Below are 20,301 nucleotides of genomic sequence, written 5' to 3'. Positions count from 1 at the left end.
TACATAATTCTTTATACCAGTAAGCTTTTCTCTTAATAGCCTCCATTGCTAGTATCTTTGGGTATCTAGTGTCTGGCATTTCAAGAACTTTAATCAAATAATTGTGATGCAACTGTAAGGTGTGCGTAAACATTGGGGCCACTTTCGTTTCCAAGCTAATAATATAGTTCGGGGTATTTCGCGGCAATCTCAATAGCTTCTTAATAAAGAAAGTTAGCAATTGTTCTACTTGTTTATACGATTTACCCCTCCAAACTTGTGCCCCGTAGCACATAATGGCTCGACTGACCGCATAAAACATTTCCATTTTTGCCGTAAAAGGAACTTCATTATTAGCTATAAAAAACTTCCAGACAGAATTTAACCCCGTTTTCGCATTTAGTAATCTACCATCCAAAAATTTACCTAGACTTAGTTGCGGAGTCAGATTAACGCCGAGATATTTATACGAATTCACTATATCTATCTTTTCATCGCCAAATAGCCATTTCTCTCTCCTGGACGGTTTACCGCCATTTCTACACACCATTATTTTGGATTTTGTCAAGTTAATTTTAAGGTTCCAATTCTGACAGTATTTTTTAGAACATTAATGTTATATTGTAATTCAGTCGGATCTGAACTAATCAGTGCCAAGTCATCCGCAAAAGCCAGTAACTTAATTCTTGTTCCATTTATATTAATTCCACCTAATAGATCTTCATCAATATCGTTTATAAAAAGAGTAAATAATAATGGACTTAATAATGCACCCTGTTTTACACCCATAGTTGTTTGAAATACATCAGAATAAGCATTTTTACACCACACTGTCGCCTCAGTATTTTCATGCAGCTCCCTTATTAACTGTATTATCTTAGTTGAGATTCCAATTTCATGTAATTTATAGATCAAAGCGTGCCTGTCTATCCGATCAAATGCCATGGACAAATCTACAAAAAAAATATAAACTTTCTGTCTTTTCTGCATCAGCTTTATACTAATTATACTAGAAAGGGTAAAAATGTGGTCTAAAGTAGAATATCCATGCCGGAAACCTGCTTGGAATTCCTTCAAAATCTTATTCTGCTCTATCCAGCATGACACAGTATTCTCAAATGCAATACCCCTATAATTTGAGACAGCGTTAATATCTCCGCTTTTGTGTAGGGGGAATATAATTGATTTTTTGAAATCAACCGGCACATAACCAACTTCGAAAATATCGTTATAAAACTCTAAAAGAATTTCATAGAAATTCTCTGAAGCAAATTTGTAAAATTCGTAAGGGATTTTATCAACACCCGGCGCTTTATTATTTTTTGAATTTTTCAACACAATTTTCAATTCGGACAGAGTAAAAGGTTTTCCAAAAATGCATTTTTAATAAATGGTGGTGCATAAGACAAACGAGCAGAGAGTAAAGGTGGGTTATATAGATTACTGAAATGGTCAATCCACTCAGCCATCTGTACATCCCCTCCAATTGTAAAACTCTTATTTTTAAAATTGTTTACCAAACTCCAAAAACTTTTAGTATCATTAATTGATTTGCTAAGTTCTCATAGTAATTTTTTCTTTTCTTTATGCAAACCTCTTTATAATCACTATTATATTTTTTGAATAAAACCTTACTTTCTTCACTATTTGTTTTCCTGAATATTTTTAGATGTTTAAAGGATAAATTTCGCAATTTTTTACAGTCGTCATACCATTTTTTATTTTTCCGCCCCTTATAACTCCCTACACTAGTTGATTTTTCCATAACTGCGGAATCTTTATTAAATTATAAATGTGACATAACTTAAAATCATTAAACTTAACTTTACAAATTTCACTATTTCTCCCTAACTTCCTCTGGTAACTGTCTTTATTTTGAATTTTCCAATTTATTTTGACTCTGGTCAGAGTTGGGCAAAAATTTAATCAATTAAAAAACAATTGAATTAAACCCAGATTTAATTTTAATCATGATTAAAATTAAATAATTTAATCGGCCAAAATTAGTTGATTAAAATTAAATTCACTTTTCAATTAAAACTAAATTTGGAATTTAATTTAATCAATTAAAATTTTTAATCATAACTAAAAATTAAGATTAAAATTAAATAATCATAATTTTAATTGATTGAATTAAATTCCAAATTTAGTTTTAATCACTTTGGACGATTAAATTTTTTAATTTAATCAAAATATGAGAGATTAAATTTTTAAAACCAAACATTGCCAACGGCTAAACCAGAATCGGACCAATGCATCTTTATTCCGCCTAGCTGGTGCCTCTTCTCTATCAATATTATCACTTTTCCCAAACTTGGCACCTTCATTCTACCAGTCTGGTGTCTCATCTATACCATGTTGGTGACTCTCAAGACTTACATAGGACCACCTTACACTCTCATTTAACCATGTTTACCACTCATTATACTTAGATAGGACCACCTTACACTCACATTTAACCAAGTTTACCATTCACTATACTTAGATAGGACTACCTTACATTTAACCTAGTTGGCGACTCAATAGACTTATGAACAGGGTGACCAGAGTTATGTGTTCCACCCACTTTTTTTTAAACGGCGGGAAATTTCAAAAAAATAAAAAACACGTATTCAATCAAATCTAGTTTTTTTCAGTAATTGATTTTTTAAACCCCAATTTCCCCAGATACAGTATCTAAGTTTTTTTTCAAATGGAACAAACCAGATCTAGGCAGGCTAGAGCTATTCGATATTCCAGATCTTCGATTGAAGCCAAGGGATTAAGGTTACTGTACACTTTATTTTTTAGATATCCCCTCTGAAAATAGTCTATTGGGGTTAAATCCGTAGTTCGAGGTCAAAATCGAGCTCTTCTTGAACCGGATGATAACTGGGGATGAAAAAAAGATTACCTACGAAAACATCGTAAGGAAAAGGACATATTGTGAACCCGGAAACCCTAGCCCTTCCACCTGTAAACCTAATTTCACTCTGAATAAGAGAATGTTGTGTATATGATGGGACATTCGAGGACCTACACATTATGAGCTTTTAAAACCGAACGAAAAGCTAAATTCGGAGAAGTATTGTTAGCAAATGCATAATTTAAAGACAGCAGTCCAAGAAAAAGGCCGGCGATGTTCAATAGAAAGAACATCATACTGCATCATGATAATGCCAGGCCAAATGCTGCTTTAAAGACTCGTCTAAAAATTGCAGAACAAGGCTGGAAAATTCTGTCGCATCCACCATATTCCCCGAACTTAGCACCCTCCGACTATCACTTGTTATTGTCCTTACAAAATTTGTTGAAGGGCGAAACATTTAAAAATGAAGTAGATATAAACAAGTACTGGTTCAATTTCTCGCATCAAAAAATAATACATTTTTCAAAAATGAAATACATAAATTGCGCTCTCGCTGGCGAGTAATCATTAATAAAAATGGCAATTATATTATTTAATAAAGTTTATTTATAAAGTTTATTGGTAAGAAAAATTTGTATTTTGTTTTATTCCAAAAACGGACAGAACTTTCCAGTAGACCGTATATAAGACTAGTGAGTGGTAAACATGGTTAAATGTGCTTGTAAGGTAGCCCTATATAAGTCTAGTGAGTCGCCAACACGGTAAAATGTTAGTGCAAGGTGGTCCTATCTAAGTCTAGTTAGTGGTAAACATGGTTAAATGTGAGTGCAAGGTGGTCCTATATACGTCTAGAGCAGTGTTCTTAAACGGTGTTCCGCGGAACACTGGTGATCCGCGAATATAGTCCAAGTGTTCCGCGAAATTTCAATTTTAAATGTATTGAAATTTAGAAACTTAGGAAAGATACAAAAACAAAAAATTGCTCCTTTTTTTTAAATTTGAATTTAATTTTAAGTTCTTGCTAAATACCGAATTTCAAATTAAGTAATGTTAGTGTTCCGCGAGAAAAATATATACATATAATTGTGTTCCGCATCTATGAAAAGGTTAAGAACCACTGATATAAAGGGTTGAAAATTTTCTGGGATCATGAAATTCTGTAAAATTATGGCCGTTCTATATCTCCACTGTAAACCACGAATTGATATGGAATTTCGTTCTCTTGTACACTTTGTTTTTCTCAATTATAAACTATAGTTATTTTGTGCACAGATCTAAAAAGCTAGAAGATATAAAGGGTTGAAAATTTTATGGGTCATGAAATTCTGTAAAATTATGACCGTTCTATATCTCCCACTGTAAACCACGTATTCGTATGGAATTTTGTTCTCTTGTACACATTGTTTTTCTCAATTATAAACTATAGTTATTTTGGGCACAGATCTAAAAAGGTAGAAGACATAAAGGGTTGAAAATTTTTTGGGTCATGAAATTCTGTAAAATTATGGCCGTTCTAAATCTCCCACTGTGAACCACGGATTCGTATGAAATTTTGTTCTCTTATACACTTTGTTTTTCTCAATTATAAACTATAGTTATTTTGTGCACAGATATAAAAAGATAGAAGATATAAAGGATTGAAAATTTTTTGGGTCATGAAATTCTGTAAAATTATGGCCGTTCTAAATCTCCCACTGTGAACAACGTATTGATATGGAATTTTGTTCTCTTGTACACTTTGTTTTTCTCAATTATAAACTATAGTTATTTTGTGCACAGATCTAAAAAGGTAGAAGATATAAAGGGTTGAAAATTTTATGGGTCATGAAATTCTGTAAAATTATGGCCGTTCTATATCACCCACTGTGAACCACGTATTGGAATGGACTTTTGTTCTCTTGTACACTTTGTTTTTCTCAATTATAAACTATAGTTAATTTGTGCACAGATCTATAAATCTAGAAGATATAAAGGGTTGAACATTTTTTGGGTCATGAAATTATGTAAAATTATGGCCGTTCTAAATCTCCCACTGTGAACCACGTATTCGTATGGACTTTTGTTCTCTTGTACACTTTGTTTTTCTCAATTATAAACTATAGTTAATTTGTGCACAGATCTATAAATGTAGAAGATATAAAGGGTTGAAAATTTTTTGGGTCATGAAATTATGTAAAATTATTGCTGTTCTATATCTCCCACTGTGAACCACGTATTGATATAGAATTTTGTTCTCTTCTACACTTTGTTTTTCTCAATTATAAACTATAGTTATTTTGGGCACAGATCTAAAAAGGTATAAGATATAATGTGTTGAAAATTTTTTGGGTCATGAAATTCTATAAAATTATGGCTGTTCTATATCTCCCACTGTGAACCACGTATTGATATGGAATTTTGTTCTCTTGTACACTTTGTTTTCCTCAAATATAAACTATAGTTATTTTGGGCACAGATCTAAAAAGGTAGAAGATATAAAGGGTTGAAAATTTTTTGGGTCATGAAATTACGTAAAATTATGGCCGTTTTAATCTCCCACTGTGAACCACGTATTCGTATGGACTTTTGATCTCTTGTACAATTTGTTTTTCTCAATTATAAACTATAGTTATTTTGGGCACAGATCTAAAAAGCTAGAAGATATAAAGGGTTGTAAATTTTATGGGTCATGAAATTCTGTAAAATTATGGCCGTTCTATATCTCCCACTGTGAACCACGTATTGATATGGAATTTTGTTCTCTTGTACACTTTGTTTTTCTCAATTATAAACTATAGTCATTTTGTGCACAGATCTAAAAAGGTAGAAGATATAAAGGTTTTAAAATTTTTTGGGTCAAGAAATTCTGTAAAATTATGGCCGATCTATATCACCCACTATGAACCACGTATTGGAATGGACTTTTGTTCTCTTGTACACTTTGTTTTTCTCAATTATAAACTATGGTTAATTTGTGCACAGATCTATAAATCTAGAAGATATAAAGGGTTGAACATTTTTTGGGTCATGAAATTATGTAAAATTATGGCCGTTCTAAATCTCCCACTGTGAACCACGTATTCGTATAGACTTTTGTTCTCTTGTACACTTTGTTTTTCTCAATTATAAACTATAGTTAATTTGTGCACAGATCTATAAATGTAGAAGATATAAAGGGTTGAAAATTTTTTGGGTCATGAAATTATGTAAAATTATTGCTGTTCTATATCTCCCACTGTGAACCACGTATTGATATGGAATTTTGTTCTCTTGTACACTTTGTTTTTCTCAATTATAAACTATAGTTATTTTGGGCACAGATCTAAAAAGGTATAAGATATAATGTGTTGAAAATTTTTTGGGTCATGAGATTTTGTAAAATCATGGCCGTTCTATATCTCCCACTGTGAACCACGTAATGATATGGAATTTTGTTCTCTTGTACACTTTGTTTTTCTCAATTATAAACTATAGCTATTTTGTGCACAGATCTATAAATGTAGAAGATATAAAAGGTTGAAAATTGTTTGGGTCATGAAATTCTGTAAAATTATGGCCGTTCTAAATCTCCCACTGTGAACAACGTATTGATATGGAATTTTGTTCTCTTGTACACTTTGTTTTTCTCAATTATAAACTATAGTTATTTTGTGCACAGATCTAAAAAGGTAGAAGATATAAAGGGTTGAAAATTTTATGGGTCATGAAATTTTGTAAAATCATGGCCGTTCTATATCTCCCACTGTGAACCACGTAATGATATGGAATTTTGTTCTCTTGTACACTTTGTTTTTCTCAATTATAAACTATAGTTAATTTGTGCACAGATCTATAAATCTAGAAGATATAAAGGGTTGAACATTTTTTGGGTCATGAAATTATGTAAAATTATGGCCGTTCTAAATCTCCCACTGTGAACCACGTATTCGTATGGACTTTTGTTCTCTTGTACACTTTGTTTTTCTCAATTATAAACTATAGTTAATTTGTGCACAGATCTATAAATGTAGAAGATATAAAGGGTTGAAAATTTTTTGGGTCATGAAATTATGTAAAATTATTGCTGTTCTATATCTCCCACTGTGAACCATGTATTGATATAGAATTTTGTTCTCTTCTACACTTTGTTTTTCTCAATTATAAACTATAGTTATTTTGGGCACAGATCTAAAAAGGTATAAGATATAATGTGTTGAAAATTTTTTGGGTCATGAAATTCTATAAAATTATGGCTGTTCTATATCTCCCACTGTGAACCACGTATTGATATGGAATTTTGTTCTCTTGTACACTTTGTTTTCCTCAAATATAAACTATAGTTATTTTGGGCACAGATCTAAAAAGGTAGAAGATATAAAGGGTTGAAAATTTTTTGGGTCATGAAATTACGTAAAATTATGGCCGTTTTAATCTCCCACTGTGAACCACGTATTCGTATGGACTTTTGATCTCTTGTACAATTTGTTTTTCTCAATTATAAACTATAGTTATTTTGGGCACAGATCTAAAAAGCTAGAAGATATAAAGGGTTGTAAATTTTATGGGTCATGAAATTCTGTAAAATTATGGCCGTTCTATATCTCCCACTGTGAACCACGTATTGATATGGAATTTTGTTCTCTTGTACACTTTGTTTTTCTCAATTATAAACTATAGTCATTTTGTGCACAGATCTAAAAAGGTAGAAGATATAAAGGTTTTAAAATTTTTTGGGTCAAGAAATTCTGTAAAATTATGGCCGATCTATATCACCCACTATGAACCACGTATTGGAATGGACTTTTGTTCTCTTGTACACTTTGTTTTTCTCAATTATAAACTATGGTTAATTTGTGCACAGATCTATAAATCTAGAAGATATAAAGGGTTGAACATTTTTTGGGTCATGAAATTATGTAAAATTATGGCCGTTCTAAATCTCCCACTGTGAACCACGTATTCGTATGGACTTTTGTTCTCTTGTACACTTTGTTTTTCTCAATTATAAACTATAGTTAATTTGTGCACAGATCTATAAATGTAGAAGATATAAAGGGTTGAAAATTTTTTGGGTCATGAAATTATGTAAAATTATTGCTGTTCTATATCTCCCACTGTGAACCACGTATTGATATGGAATTTTGTTCTCTTGTACACTTTGTTTTTCTCAATTATAAACTATAGTTATTTTGGGCACAGATCTAAAAAGGTATAAGATATAATGTGTTGAAAATTTTTTGGGTCATGAAATTCTGTAAAATTATGGCTGTTCTATATCTCCCACTGTGAACCACGTATTGATATGGAATTTTGTTCTCTTGTACACTTTGCTTTCCTCAAATATAAACTATAGTTTTTTTGGGCACAGATCTAAAAAGGTAGAAGATATAAAGGGTTGAAAATTTTTTGGGTCATGAAATTACGTAAAATTATGGCCGTTTTAATCTCCCACTGTGAACCACGTATTCGTATGGACTTTTGATCTCTTGTACAATTTGTTTTTCTCAATTATAAACTATAGTTATTTTGGGCACAGATATATAAATGTAGAAGATATAAATGGTTGAAAATTTTTTGGGTCATGAAATTCTGTAAAATTATGGCCGTTCTATATCTCCAACTGTGAACCACGTATTGTAATGGACTTTTGTTCTCTTGTACACTTTGTTTTTTAAACTATAGTTAATTTGTGCCCAGATCTATAAATGTAGAAGATATGAAGGGTTGAAAATTTTTTGGGTCATGAAATTATGTAAAATTATGGCCGTTCTAAATCTCCCACTGTGAACCACGTATTCGTAGGGACTTTTATTCTCGTGTACACTTTGTTTTTCTCAATTATAAACTATAGTTAATTTGTGCACAGATCTATAAATGTAGAAGATATAAAGGGTTGAAAATTTTTTGGGTCATGAAATTCTGTAAAATTTTGACCGTTCTATATCTCCCACTGTAAACCACGTATTCGTATGGAATTTTGTTCTCTTGTACACATTGTTTTTCTCAATTATAAACTATAGTTATTTTGGGCACAGATCTAAAAAGGTAGAAGACATAAAGGGTTGAAAATTTTTTGGGTCATGGAATTCTGTAAAATTATGGCTGTTCTATATCTCCCACTGTGAACCACGTATTGATATGGAATTTTGTTCTCTTGTACACTTTGTTTTTCTTAATTATAAACTATAATTATTTTGGGCACAGATCTAAAAAGGTAGAAGATATAAAGAGTTGAAAATATTTTGGGTCATGAAATTCTGTAAAATCATGGCCGTTCTATATCTCCCACTGTGAACCACGTAATGATATGGAATTTTGTTCTCTTGTACACTTTGTTTTTCTCAATTATAAACTATAGCTATTTTGTGCACAGATCTATAAATGTAGAAGATATAAAAGGTTGAAAATTGTTTGGGTCATGAAATTCTGTAAAATTATGGCCGTTCTATATCTCCAACTGTGAACCACGTATTGTAATGGACTTTTGTTCTCTTGTACACTTTGTTTTTCTCAATTATAAACTATAGCTATTTTGTGCACAGATCTATAAATGTAGAAGATATAAAAGGTTGAAAATTGTTTGGGTCATGAGATTTTGTAAAATCATGGCCGTTCTATATCTCCCACTGTGAACCACGTAATGATATGGAATTTTGTTCTCTTGTACACTTTGTTTTTCTCAATTATAAACTATAGCTATTTTGTGCACAGATCTATAAATGTAGAAGATATAAAAGGTTGAAAATTGTTTGGGTCATGAAATTCTGTAAATTTATGGCCGTTCTATATCTCCAACTGTGAACCACGTATTGTAATGGACTTTTGTTCTCTTGTACACTTTGTTTTTCTCAATTATAAACTATAACTATTTTGTGCACAGATCTATAAATGTAGAAGATATAAAAGGTTGAAAATTGTTTGGGTCATGAAATTATGTAAAATTATGGCCGTTCTAAATCTCCCACTGTGAACCACGTATTCGTATGGACTTTTGTTCTCTTGTACACTTTGTTTTTCTCAATTATAAACTATAGTTAATTTGTGCAAAGATCTATAAATGTAGACGACATAAAGGGTTGAAAATTTTTTGGGTCATGAAATTATGTAAAATTATGGCCGTTCTAAATCTCCCACTGTGAACCACGTATTGATTGATTATAAACTATAGTTATTTTGTGCACAGATCTATAAATGTAGAAGATATAAAGCAGTGGTTCTTAACCGATGTTCCGCGAATATGGTCCATGTGTTCCACGAAATTTCCATTTTAAATGTATTGGAATTTAGAAACTTAGGATAGATACGTAAACAAAAAATTGTTCCTTTTTTTTTTTAATTTGAATTTAATTTTAAGTTCTTGCTAAATACCGAATTTCATATTATTTAATGTTAGTGTTCCGCGAGAAAAATATATACATATAATTGTGTTCTGCGTCTATGAAAAGGTTAAGAACCACTGGTCTAGAGACTCGTGAAGGAGTCCAAGTCTACAAAAATTAACCGAAATGTATTTATTGAAGACGCTCAGAAAATAGGCCTCGCCAAAACGTGGTTCGAACCATTGGTTGAAAAGCCATAAAAGTGGATGATTAAATTAGTTTGATTAACGATTGAAATTGAACTAATTCGGTGATTAAAATTAAAGTTCAATTTAATTCTCAGATTTAATCATAATTTTTTTAGTTTGATTAAATTAGTTTGATTAACGATTAAATCTGAAATTTAATTGATTAAATAATTGTCATATGATTAAAATTAAGATTAAATTCGCTGATTAAATTCTGATTAAAATTAAAAATAAATTTAATCAATTAAAAAATTTAATCAATTAAATTTGTAATTTAATTGTTTTTTTAATCATTGCCCAACTCTGACTCTGGTAGGAACCAAGTGACTAGGAACATATTAGCACTTTCTTACTTTTTCTAAAACTCGATCAGAATATTTATTTACATTGATCTAATGCAATTAATCACTTCTAAAGTAGAGAAACAAGGAAGTCTGCAGGAGGTAAAGTGACCAGCTGTGACAACACTGCTTTTCTAAAAATTTCCCCAGAGACATAGCCCTCTTTTCATTATACTGTCTAAAGTTTCCTTTCTATATTTATGTATGGTAGATTTTATATTTACAAAAACTTGAATATTTTTAAGTGATTCCCTTGCATTCCTTAGAAAGTCATTCTAGTTAATGCGAGACCCAACATGATAATATATAATTTTGGAAAGTAATGTAGGTTGCCTGAGATTCGATATTATAGATAAAATGCTCTTGATAATGGGTTCCCAACCTGGTGTGCGAGACGATATTCCGAGAAAAGTCCTGGTAAATAATAGGATATTATTATTATTCAAATATTTTTCATATTTTTATTTTTTTGGGGGGGGGGGGGTTTGTAAGGTTTTTATTTCTCTTGCATATATTTCAAGGAAATTATTATTTTTTGTAAATTATTCTTGCTTTGTTATATACTGCATGTGTTTGGTTTTTTTTTTATGATATTTATCCTTGAGCAAAATTTAAATTTCAGGGGGTGTGAGGTTCAAGTGATATTTCTTTACGGAGTACTGGGCGACAAAAAGGTTGGTACCACTGCTCTAGATCGATTTCAATCTCTTTACCGGTTATACATACAAAGTGATGTACATACAAATTTTCATCATCCACCATTCTTACGCAAACTGTCAATTTACAGAAATATCATAATTAAAGACCCAATAGAAAAGGAGATGTGTACTTAATTTGAACCGCAACATCTCCCCACCTAATGTTTACAGCTGTTTGAAATTATGCTCTATGAAAGAAAACTAACCTCAAAAATTCAGAAAGTGTCAACAGTAAATATTCAGTGATAGCGTGCTGCTGTTGGATGTTGAAATTTAAGAATATCAAAATTCGGTACTTTTCCGTTAGCCGGGCGCAAGCGAAAAACAGTTTTGGGAAAAGCGGTTTTCTTTACAATTCATTAATATTTGTTTATAGTTGAACTTGTTTTGCTTACTATTAATTAATATTTGTTTATAGTTGAACGTTTTCGACTTTTATTCCGTTGACTTGGCTCGGTTTGGTTCACAATTAGCGACATTTGCGCCCGGCTAACGGAAAAGTACCGAAAATTCACTAAAACTTTCGGGACGTCAGATCTCGGTTCCTATTGTCTAGAACTGTGTAACATTCGGCCCAATAATAGATTATTTCTTCTTACTTACCATAATTGTGATAAATTTCAACATCAAAGAACCTGTGAGAAGGTGATAAAAGATGTTTAAATTTAAACATATTAATTACTTTAAATTTTAACGATGTTATTAAAGGAGATTGAACTATGTAAATTGTGTTGTACAGAGAATGTCGGTTTCTCATTGGAGTTTATTTTTAAAGGGAGGAAGTTATTTTTCATTACCGAAGAGGAAGGTTCATTTTTTTTTTTTGTTCCTTACGAGCCTAAATCTCAGCGGAGTCTCTAAGGGTGAGTTGAGTTATGAAAATGTTTGTTTACGGAATCTTTGTTCTTTTTTTTCTTGCCCTATAGTGATGTATGGGACCCTAAAGGTTTGTCCATCTTAGGAAAGAAAAGCTTGCCCTGTCAGTTGTGTTCATATTCTAATAAATGGATGTTCTACTGGGCGAAGTAACTGCCATTCGCAGGAAATAAAGGATAATAAAGTAGTGACTCAAGCAAATCCCAAAATGGTCATCCTGCAGCCAACAACTGCGTCCCATCAAGGGTAAAGACTTGTTACGTACAGCAGCCCCGCTTATACATATTACATCGTTATGTATTTATGTAATATAATCAAGGATTGCCAGTTTATTACTGAGTCAAGAATAATGACATCTATTCCGACCTCGTTAAACGCACGGTTAGCTTTCACGCTCTCGCAAATTCAGCTATTTTACATAACCTCTTTATATTGCTGTAAAAAAAAGAAGCTAAGATGTGAATGAATCTCGAAGCCTTCTCTTTTTAGTGTCCTCTAAGTACAAACTCAAACTTTGTTTTTAACTCCGAATTTCTAAGTATATTCACTTCTCTTATAGAAGAAGCTTTAAAATTAAACCACAGTTTAGGGTTGGCACGAAGATTCTCTTGGTAGGTTCTGGCGTTTTTTAAAATGCAGAAGAGAGAGATGCGGTTCAACTTCTCCAAGTAACCTTTATAGCTTACTTAGATTTGTTGGAATTCATGTTTATTTTTCCATTCAAGCGGAAATCACACAATATGTGCAGTACATATGCAAGTCAAGTATATTCCCTTCTTGTCATCTAACAAAGTTAAGATATCCAATTATTACCGGAAATTACATTTTATGTTTCCGGAGTCAATTTTTTTTTTCTGAAATGTTTGTTTAGGGTGAACAAAATATCTGAGATGTTGAAAATAAACATGGAATTTACAACATTCCATTTGGGTTTGCCGCTTCCCACCATGAAACCCTAATTTAACTTAGCCATTAAAATCCTTCATCTGGTAACACTTCTTTACTGAATGGAATTTTTTTTTTTAGAGAGATTTTAGCTGCAATGGCTTCATCGTTGGGGGAAACAAAATATTATTCAAAAAATGTATGAAAAGGGTACTTCTGGAAAACGAGTGGGGAGACATCTTGTAAAAGTCCATTTTAGTAATTATACACGGAAACGCACCCCACTTACAGTATTGAAAAGGTTAGATCGTGTTGCTAAAATTCCTGTGAGATGGAAACCCCTCAGTGGCCAGTACCAAAGTACTAAACGCTTTTTCTCCACTTTTCTGAGTTTTTCTTTATATTTCTTTAGTACTTACTTTGCTTACACGTAGATCTTAATGCTTTATGTGTACTGCTTGTTACAGGAAGATTCGTTTTAGCGACCTCTTTTTACGGTGCAATGTTATTGTAGTAAGAATTTAATAAGTTTTCTATTTTCTGAGTTTGGAGAAAGTGAATGAGTCAGAAGGTGGAGGATTGGGACTAAAGGAAGCCGTGTCTGTGTTCACTCAGGTTTCGTCTGAATTGTTTTCCAAAATATAGTGGGAAAGCATGTCCGATTCTTAAAGCGTCTACAATTTGACTTCTTCAACGGACTGAATCACTGCGATAGTGAGCACCGACGTTATGTGGAACGATACACAGTCATCTTAGTCTGGTCAACCCTGTTACCTGAGGAATTTTCTCCTAATAGCCGAGAACAGCTCCTACCACCGCACCGAAGATCTTTTATTAAATAAAAAAGGAAGCTGTGAATAACTCCGCGATACAGACAACCAGCTCACACAAAGTCTAGAGTAAGATGGCTGCTTGCTGGCCCCACTGCACAGATGGAGTAAGATTTTAATAAAATTTGGTACACTTGCCGCCACACAGGCCAACCCAGATTATTAGCACATTTATATGGTACAGGTTATACTGGATAAGGAATGCCCTTACAGATTACATATTTTTGGGTTTTTCATTAAAATTCTATTTTAGGGAAAGGCAAAAAAAAAAATAAAAAATAAACGTGACGCTAAGGAATCCACAGCCTCCAGTATTTCTTAAAACATTTTTTGTTCTTGAGAAATTCAATTTTGTATTTAGTGAAGGGACAGAATGTAAGTGATGTAACAAAAAACCCGCTTACTTACCTTATACGTCCTAGGAGGAGTGGGTTCTGCCCGCAGGTTTAGGGACACCCCTCCCTAAGAACATCCAAAGCCTTTGGCGAGAAAATTTCAAAAAATGTTAAAAATTAAAAAACTTTCATTAAAGTGGCATTTCCTGTTAAGCGATTTTGACCGGAACTTTCACATGATGGTGACCAAAATAAGTATCTAGTTAGACTTGCTGCAGACCAAATTCTATAAAGTACTTTTTCAGACTCAAGGGACTTGGGATATTGACGGTGAAAGCACGTCATCGAAACTTCAGATTCGATCGTGATTCTTAACGTACTATAATTAGAGAGATTAAGCGGAAAGAAAATCATTTATCGAGATTAAAATTGGAAGCAAACAGTAGAGTATAGTTTGAGCTGATGTAACTGGAACACTGAACCAAAGGAGATTTAATAAATCCTAAGAATTACGGAGGCTGTGTACTGTTGGCGTTTAATAAGAGCTCCGGAATGGCGCTAGTGTCAAATAAAGTGGCCAGGTCATCTATTAGGGAGCGGCTTTTGTTGGCGGTTAGCCGATCCTCTCAGACGGTATAAATTAAAGGACTCATCGCGCTTGGCTGCAGATAAATCTTGCACACCACCGCCTGCTAATGTAAACTCTAACTTACTTCCGTCCTTCCGCCCAACTCAACAAAAATGTTTATTTATTTTCAACCAGAATTAATTCCTTCCATTTTTTTTTAATCCAATCAAGTTTTATTTAATCGAAAACTCTGCTTTGAAAACTCACAGGACATTTTCTTGATACAATTTCAAGCTTCTCTCTTATTATTTTCTTCAAGCTACGTTCAGTCAAGCTTTTAAGACCGTACATTATTCCAAAATTATATTAAATACGGAAACCTCCCTCATCCTTCTAAATGCCCGTCAACGAATTTTTCTATAGAAGTGTTTCAAATTAACTTTGTAGTTCTACTCATGTGTAATGTAAATACGAGTTTCAAACACTTGTGATATTTCCGGATAAGGCACTCTCTCCAAACTCGTTATTTTGACAACTCATTTAACCCAACTTACTAATATATTAAGAAGGAATGACGGTGCATTAAACTGAACAGGTAGTTTAGAGGGAAACCTACCATTTTGCACAAGTCTACTTCATTGAATTTGCCATGAAAAATGTTTTACACAAAAACAATAAGTATACCAAGTTAAAAGAAAATCCATGCGATTATTTTCTAAAAAAAATCTCAGTAAAGAGGAAAATATATTTTGTGTAGTGGCACTACTTACGGTTAAGAGATTTTCATAGCTTATTGAGATACAGGAAGAAGTGTTGCAATTGTAACAATTTTTTAAAATATGTTTTCATTGTTGCTGATGAAAATAAGATGTATTTTTATTTTGTTGAAACTAAAATGGAGATATTATCTTAAGGTCGAGATGAAAGCAAACATATGTTTATACTCTTCATTAAAGTAGGAGTAGAACTTATGAATGTTTTACACGGTGAACGCTCTGAAAAGTCGCCGCTGGTGAGTATTAGTATTTTGGTCTGTTCGTCTGTAATCTGCAAAACTCGAAAACCGAAAAATAACTGAAAGTTTAAATTTGATAAAAGGGTTTACACGGTGTCCCGTAACCTTTGGGCAAAGTAAAAAACTGGGGTAGCGCCACTTTAGGTTTCTAATATGCAGCTTGAATGACTCTTCAAATATTGATTAATGCTAACTTTTTCTGATAATTGCAGGGTTTTTTTTTAACTGCTGTCTTATTACTTCGATTTTCTCATTACACCTACTGATCGTTTTAGTCTGCAACGAGACCCATTGATTATGACTAGTAGCGGTCCCAATCATGCCATTAATTGCCCTTGCGTAAATCATAATATAATTTTAATTCGATATTTTATTTGTTAATCGATTGTGTATTAAATATTATTAATAACCTAAAATACATCAACTCTGGCTGTGTTACAGGTCCGGCTCACAGCAGACCTTGCCTTAACGTGAAAGCCACTAAAGGTAGGACTAATTTATTTTTCTTCTATTTTTATTTTTTTCTTACTGCTTCTGTTTTCCTGTTCTTTTCTATTATTTCCTCAAAAATAGTGCAATACAGAATGCGGATGCTGTATATAAGAAAAACATGTTTACTGTGTTCTTTCTTTGGTAGCAAATCTAAACGAATTATCAAACTGGAACTTTTTTTGAGTTCAGTTAATCTAGTCACCTCTACGTCCAAACTCGTGCTTCCTCCTATCTGACCATGGTTAACTGAGGAATCATGTACATTGCAACGCTTCCAACATGGGGTTCTCTGAAGAGCCTAAGTAGTTATCAGGTTACTAAAGGGGAGAATACACCCCTTCAGAATATTGCAATTGATAGGAGGAGAGAGTCATTCTGTTTTGCAGACCGATACCAGATAAACACTATTATGTTCAAAATATTTCTATAACGTTTCAAGCGAATCCCTACGGAAAAGAGAATAAGTTAGTGTGAACTTTTTTAATTATGTGTATGACCAATCATTAAGTATTTTCAAAAAACGCTATTTGCAAATATTGCTGCGATTGCTAATTCTTTCTCATTCCTAGAAGTAAGAGAAAGAATTAAGCCATCCGTGTAATCCGTTAATGGATGAATTTTTTGTATAAGTACTCCCAGAGGTGTCTTTTCAATCCAAGTGCATTTCGGTGTTAGCCACTGCTAGGTCTAGTTTATGGTCACAGCTCTGCCCAACTGCCAAAGTTTCTATCAGCAACTTTTTGCTATTTCCAGCCAAATATTAATTTTTACCATATAATAATTTTCACAGTGTTCATTATGAGCATCTTTAAATTTCTGTAATATAAATGAACTATAGGGGGGGGATAAGCTTTTGCTGAAAATGCCAAAGCTAACATAATATGTTCTCGCACACTCATTGGAAGAAACATTCAAAGTACAGTTCCAAAAGGAAACGAACATGGTTTGTAGGTTGTATAAGGCTTTTGTAGAGGTAAACAGTTCCATTAATTTGTTATTTAAGACAAATAGAACTTTATATCTGAACGCGGTTAATTACGGATGTTAACAAAAAAATGTTTAAGAGCAAGCGATATCATTCAAATACTTAATTCGGTTTACGTTTGTTTTATAACTATAAAATTACGTAATTTGCGATTAGGAGCGCTAAAACCAGATTTAAAAATAATAAATAAATATGCTAAAAAATTAGAAAAAAAAGAAGCAATTTGAAAACTTTTGAGTAAATGGCTGGTGTAGTATAATGCTTGAGAATGTGGGCTTTACTCTCAAGTTTACTGTATAATTGATTGACTATATAGTGCGTTGGCTGGAGTCCAGGCGAATGTGGGTCGCTCGCTCCAGAAGGACCTTAATCACCACTTAGCCGAGCCGCTTCCTAGCTTCCGCTCTCTAATTGTTAGTGGTCGGGTCTTCTACAGCCGCTCTCGGCACAGTTCAAGTGTTGTAGACAACTGGCTACAATAAACTCTAAAGACAAACCGTTCCACCTCCGTTTCAGTGTTTGGTGGAATAGATACTCCTCTGCCTCATACATCCACCCTACTTTCTGAGCGTGTGTGCACATCTCCTTGGCACATATCGAGATACCCTGGCGTCCTCATTCTGAAACTATTTACTGGTTACATCTAGGTCGCCTAAAATACATTGTGCAGTCTCTTTCTCTCCATACTTTCTCAACCACTAGAAAGAGAAAACAAAAGCTACAAACATTTTATTTTAAACAAACATCTGAGACGTTAAAAAATAAATTGCTATTTTTTCTCACACTAACTAGCCTTGCCATGTGTTGCAGCATAATTAGTAATTTTAAATAGCGAATGTTTTTTAAACGTTCGGACGTTTAGCGTCCTAAAATGAAGAAACAACTCTTTTCTCCAGAAGGAAGAAAGAATATCGCCAATTTCAGTTATTATTCTTTTATTTTAGATTATTTATTATCCTCTGGCATCTTGTGACCTTGAGGCAATAACATACGAAAACGACAGGTGGAAACATTGTAGAAAAGGACGGAACTAGCTGGAGTTGGCACAATGGCTGGGCCTCTTTGGCTACAGTATCCAGGAAACAAACTCATACCAAATTTAATCTCCTCTTTCTACTCACGATATCGCCCCAGTCTGTTTACACTAAAAACAGCAAGTTGTTTCATTAATGTTATGCTATTTTCCAGGTGGAAACGATCTATCAGGCGTTGACGACCGTAGAGACTGGAGCGTCAAGACTAAATCTGGTATAACATTCATGACTAGAAACTCCAGCATGGTTACCGTGCAAGCGGGGACTAAAGCTATAGTACCGTGTACGGTACGCAATCTGTGTGACGGCACTGTAAGTTATTACTGTCTATGAGAAAGTTAGAAATTGAAAAATATTATTGAAGACCTCGGGTGGAGGAAAGAAAGTTGATACAAAAATTTAGATTTGGACGTAGGAAGTGAAAATGCACTCAATGACTCACTGGTTGAGACATACAATGGAATTTTCCTTAAACATTAAGATTAAACATAAAATAAGAGAAATAATTATTAAGGAAGTTGTAGGTCTGGTATAATTCTTCCCACTGTGTAAAATAATATTGTATTTGACAGGTATCCTGGATCAAGCGGGATGAGTACCAGCTGCTGACTGTGGGATTGGCTACGTACGCAGGGGATGACCGCTTCCTGTCCGTACATCCCTTTAATTCAGATGTAAGTGACACTCAACATTTTCATTAAGTTTTAATTAAAAAACTGAACCTCTTTTCCCACTACCAGCATTTTTCCGTTTAGAAATCCAAAGTTAATTTCGGAACCTTTCATTAGCATGCTGTGAGCAGAGTAGTCGAGAGATGGAAAGTCCTATCCAAACTGTTAGACTAGACTTTGAGAGAGCGACATCAAACAGCAGCTTTTTTTCTCTGGAGTTATCATGGCCAAGTCTCACCGAAGGCTTGCACTTGACCTTCGACATGACGTATTTTAGGCCTAAATTGGTTTGAAATCTTCTCCCTTGGAATATTGATTTTAGTTCGATTCGGGAGTTGCCCATGACGTCATGCTCCCTTCAACTGTGAACATGTCTCTAACATTGAAGGCAACCATCGAATCATTAGTTTTAAAGAAAATTTAATTACATAAATTGTGGAAAGAGAAAGTCTTATGTATGTTCACAGTCGATTTTTTTCTTTCTTTGTATCGATACGTATTTGCAATTCATTGAGTTTGTTATTAATTATTATTTTTGTTTTCATTGCAGGACTGGTCTTTGCAGATAAAATTTGTACAACTGAGAGATGCAGGACTGTATGAATGCCAGGTGACTTCCCATCCACCGTCTAGCATTTTTATACATTTGAAAGTTGTAGGTAAGTGTGGGTTGATTTAAATAATAGTTTCGGATATTTTTACGGGGGCCTTACAAAGAATATACTTTTCGAAGAAAGTCGTGTGAGTACCTCACCTGAGTTTTCATGAAAATGGTGCCAATATTTTGTAGGAACTTAGTTTAATCGGGATCCTTGGAACACGCAGAGGAACTAAAGAGCGGTGCCGATAGATAGTGCGCCTAAATGATGTTGCAAGACTGTCTAACTAAACCACGATGATAAGTTGGAAGAATATCAGTCCTCCGGAAGCAAGACTGGGATTTTTCGAGTTTGCTGCAAATTATCAAGTTTTTTCTCAAAGTTGGGGGAAAAAAAGAAAAAGAAAATAATATTTTATTTAGATGATTTCTTAGTGAAAGAGGGGTTCCTTTGTGGAGAGCGCACTGCTCGGTGCTCTTTGAAGTACCCTCACATTCCGATTCGGGTCACTTTGCTGTACGGCATATCCCAGCGGATATTACCTTGCCCCTGCCCTAATATTTTGTCCAAGTTACCGCCACTTTTAGATGTTTGCCACCTCTTTCTAAAACAAATAAAAA

The 20,301-nt window shown here is 33.4% G+C and overlaps 1 protein-coding gene across 7 annotated transcripts in view; it reads left to right on the top strand.

The window, feature by feature from the left end:
* LOC141450676 (zwei Ig domain protein zig-8-like) overlaps nt 1-20,301 on the top strand; it is a 460,103-nt gene that overhangs the window by 434,060 nt on the left and 5,742 nt on the right. For 2 of the 7 annotated variants that reach the window (XM_074121315.1, XM_074121321.1), the window contains 4 exons: nt 16,342-16,386; nt 18,566-18,723; nt 18,984-19,085; nt 19,633-19,741. In XM_074121315.1, the coding sequence (XP_073977416.1) occupies nt 16,342-16,386; nt 18,566-18,723; nt 18,984-19,085; nt 19,633-19,741 (414 nt within the window). Of the gene's footprint in view, nt 1-12,118; nt 12,255-15,793; nt 15,898-16,341; nt 16,387-18,565; nt 18,724-18,983; nt 19,086-19,632; nt 19,742-20,301 lie in introns of those variants that run through there. The other 5 variants (XM_074121316.1, XM_074121319.1, XM_074121314.1 and 2 more) reach the window with 4 other exon arrangements.

This window comes from Rhodnius prolixus, unplaced genomic scaffold, assembly GCF_049639745.1.
Source record: "Rhodnius prolixus isolate KJV_2025 unplaced genomic scaffold, Rpr scaffold_8, whole genome shotgun sequence".
Taxonomy (NCBI): domain Eukaryota; kingdom Metazoa; phylum Arthropoda; class Insecta; order Hemiptera; family Reduviidae; genus Rhodnius; species Rhodnius prolixus.
The sequence above is the reverse complement of the archived record's forward strand: the minus strand, read 5'-3'. Positions and strand labels throughout refer to the sequence as shown.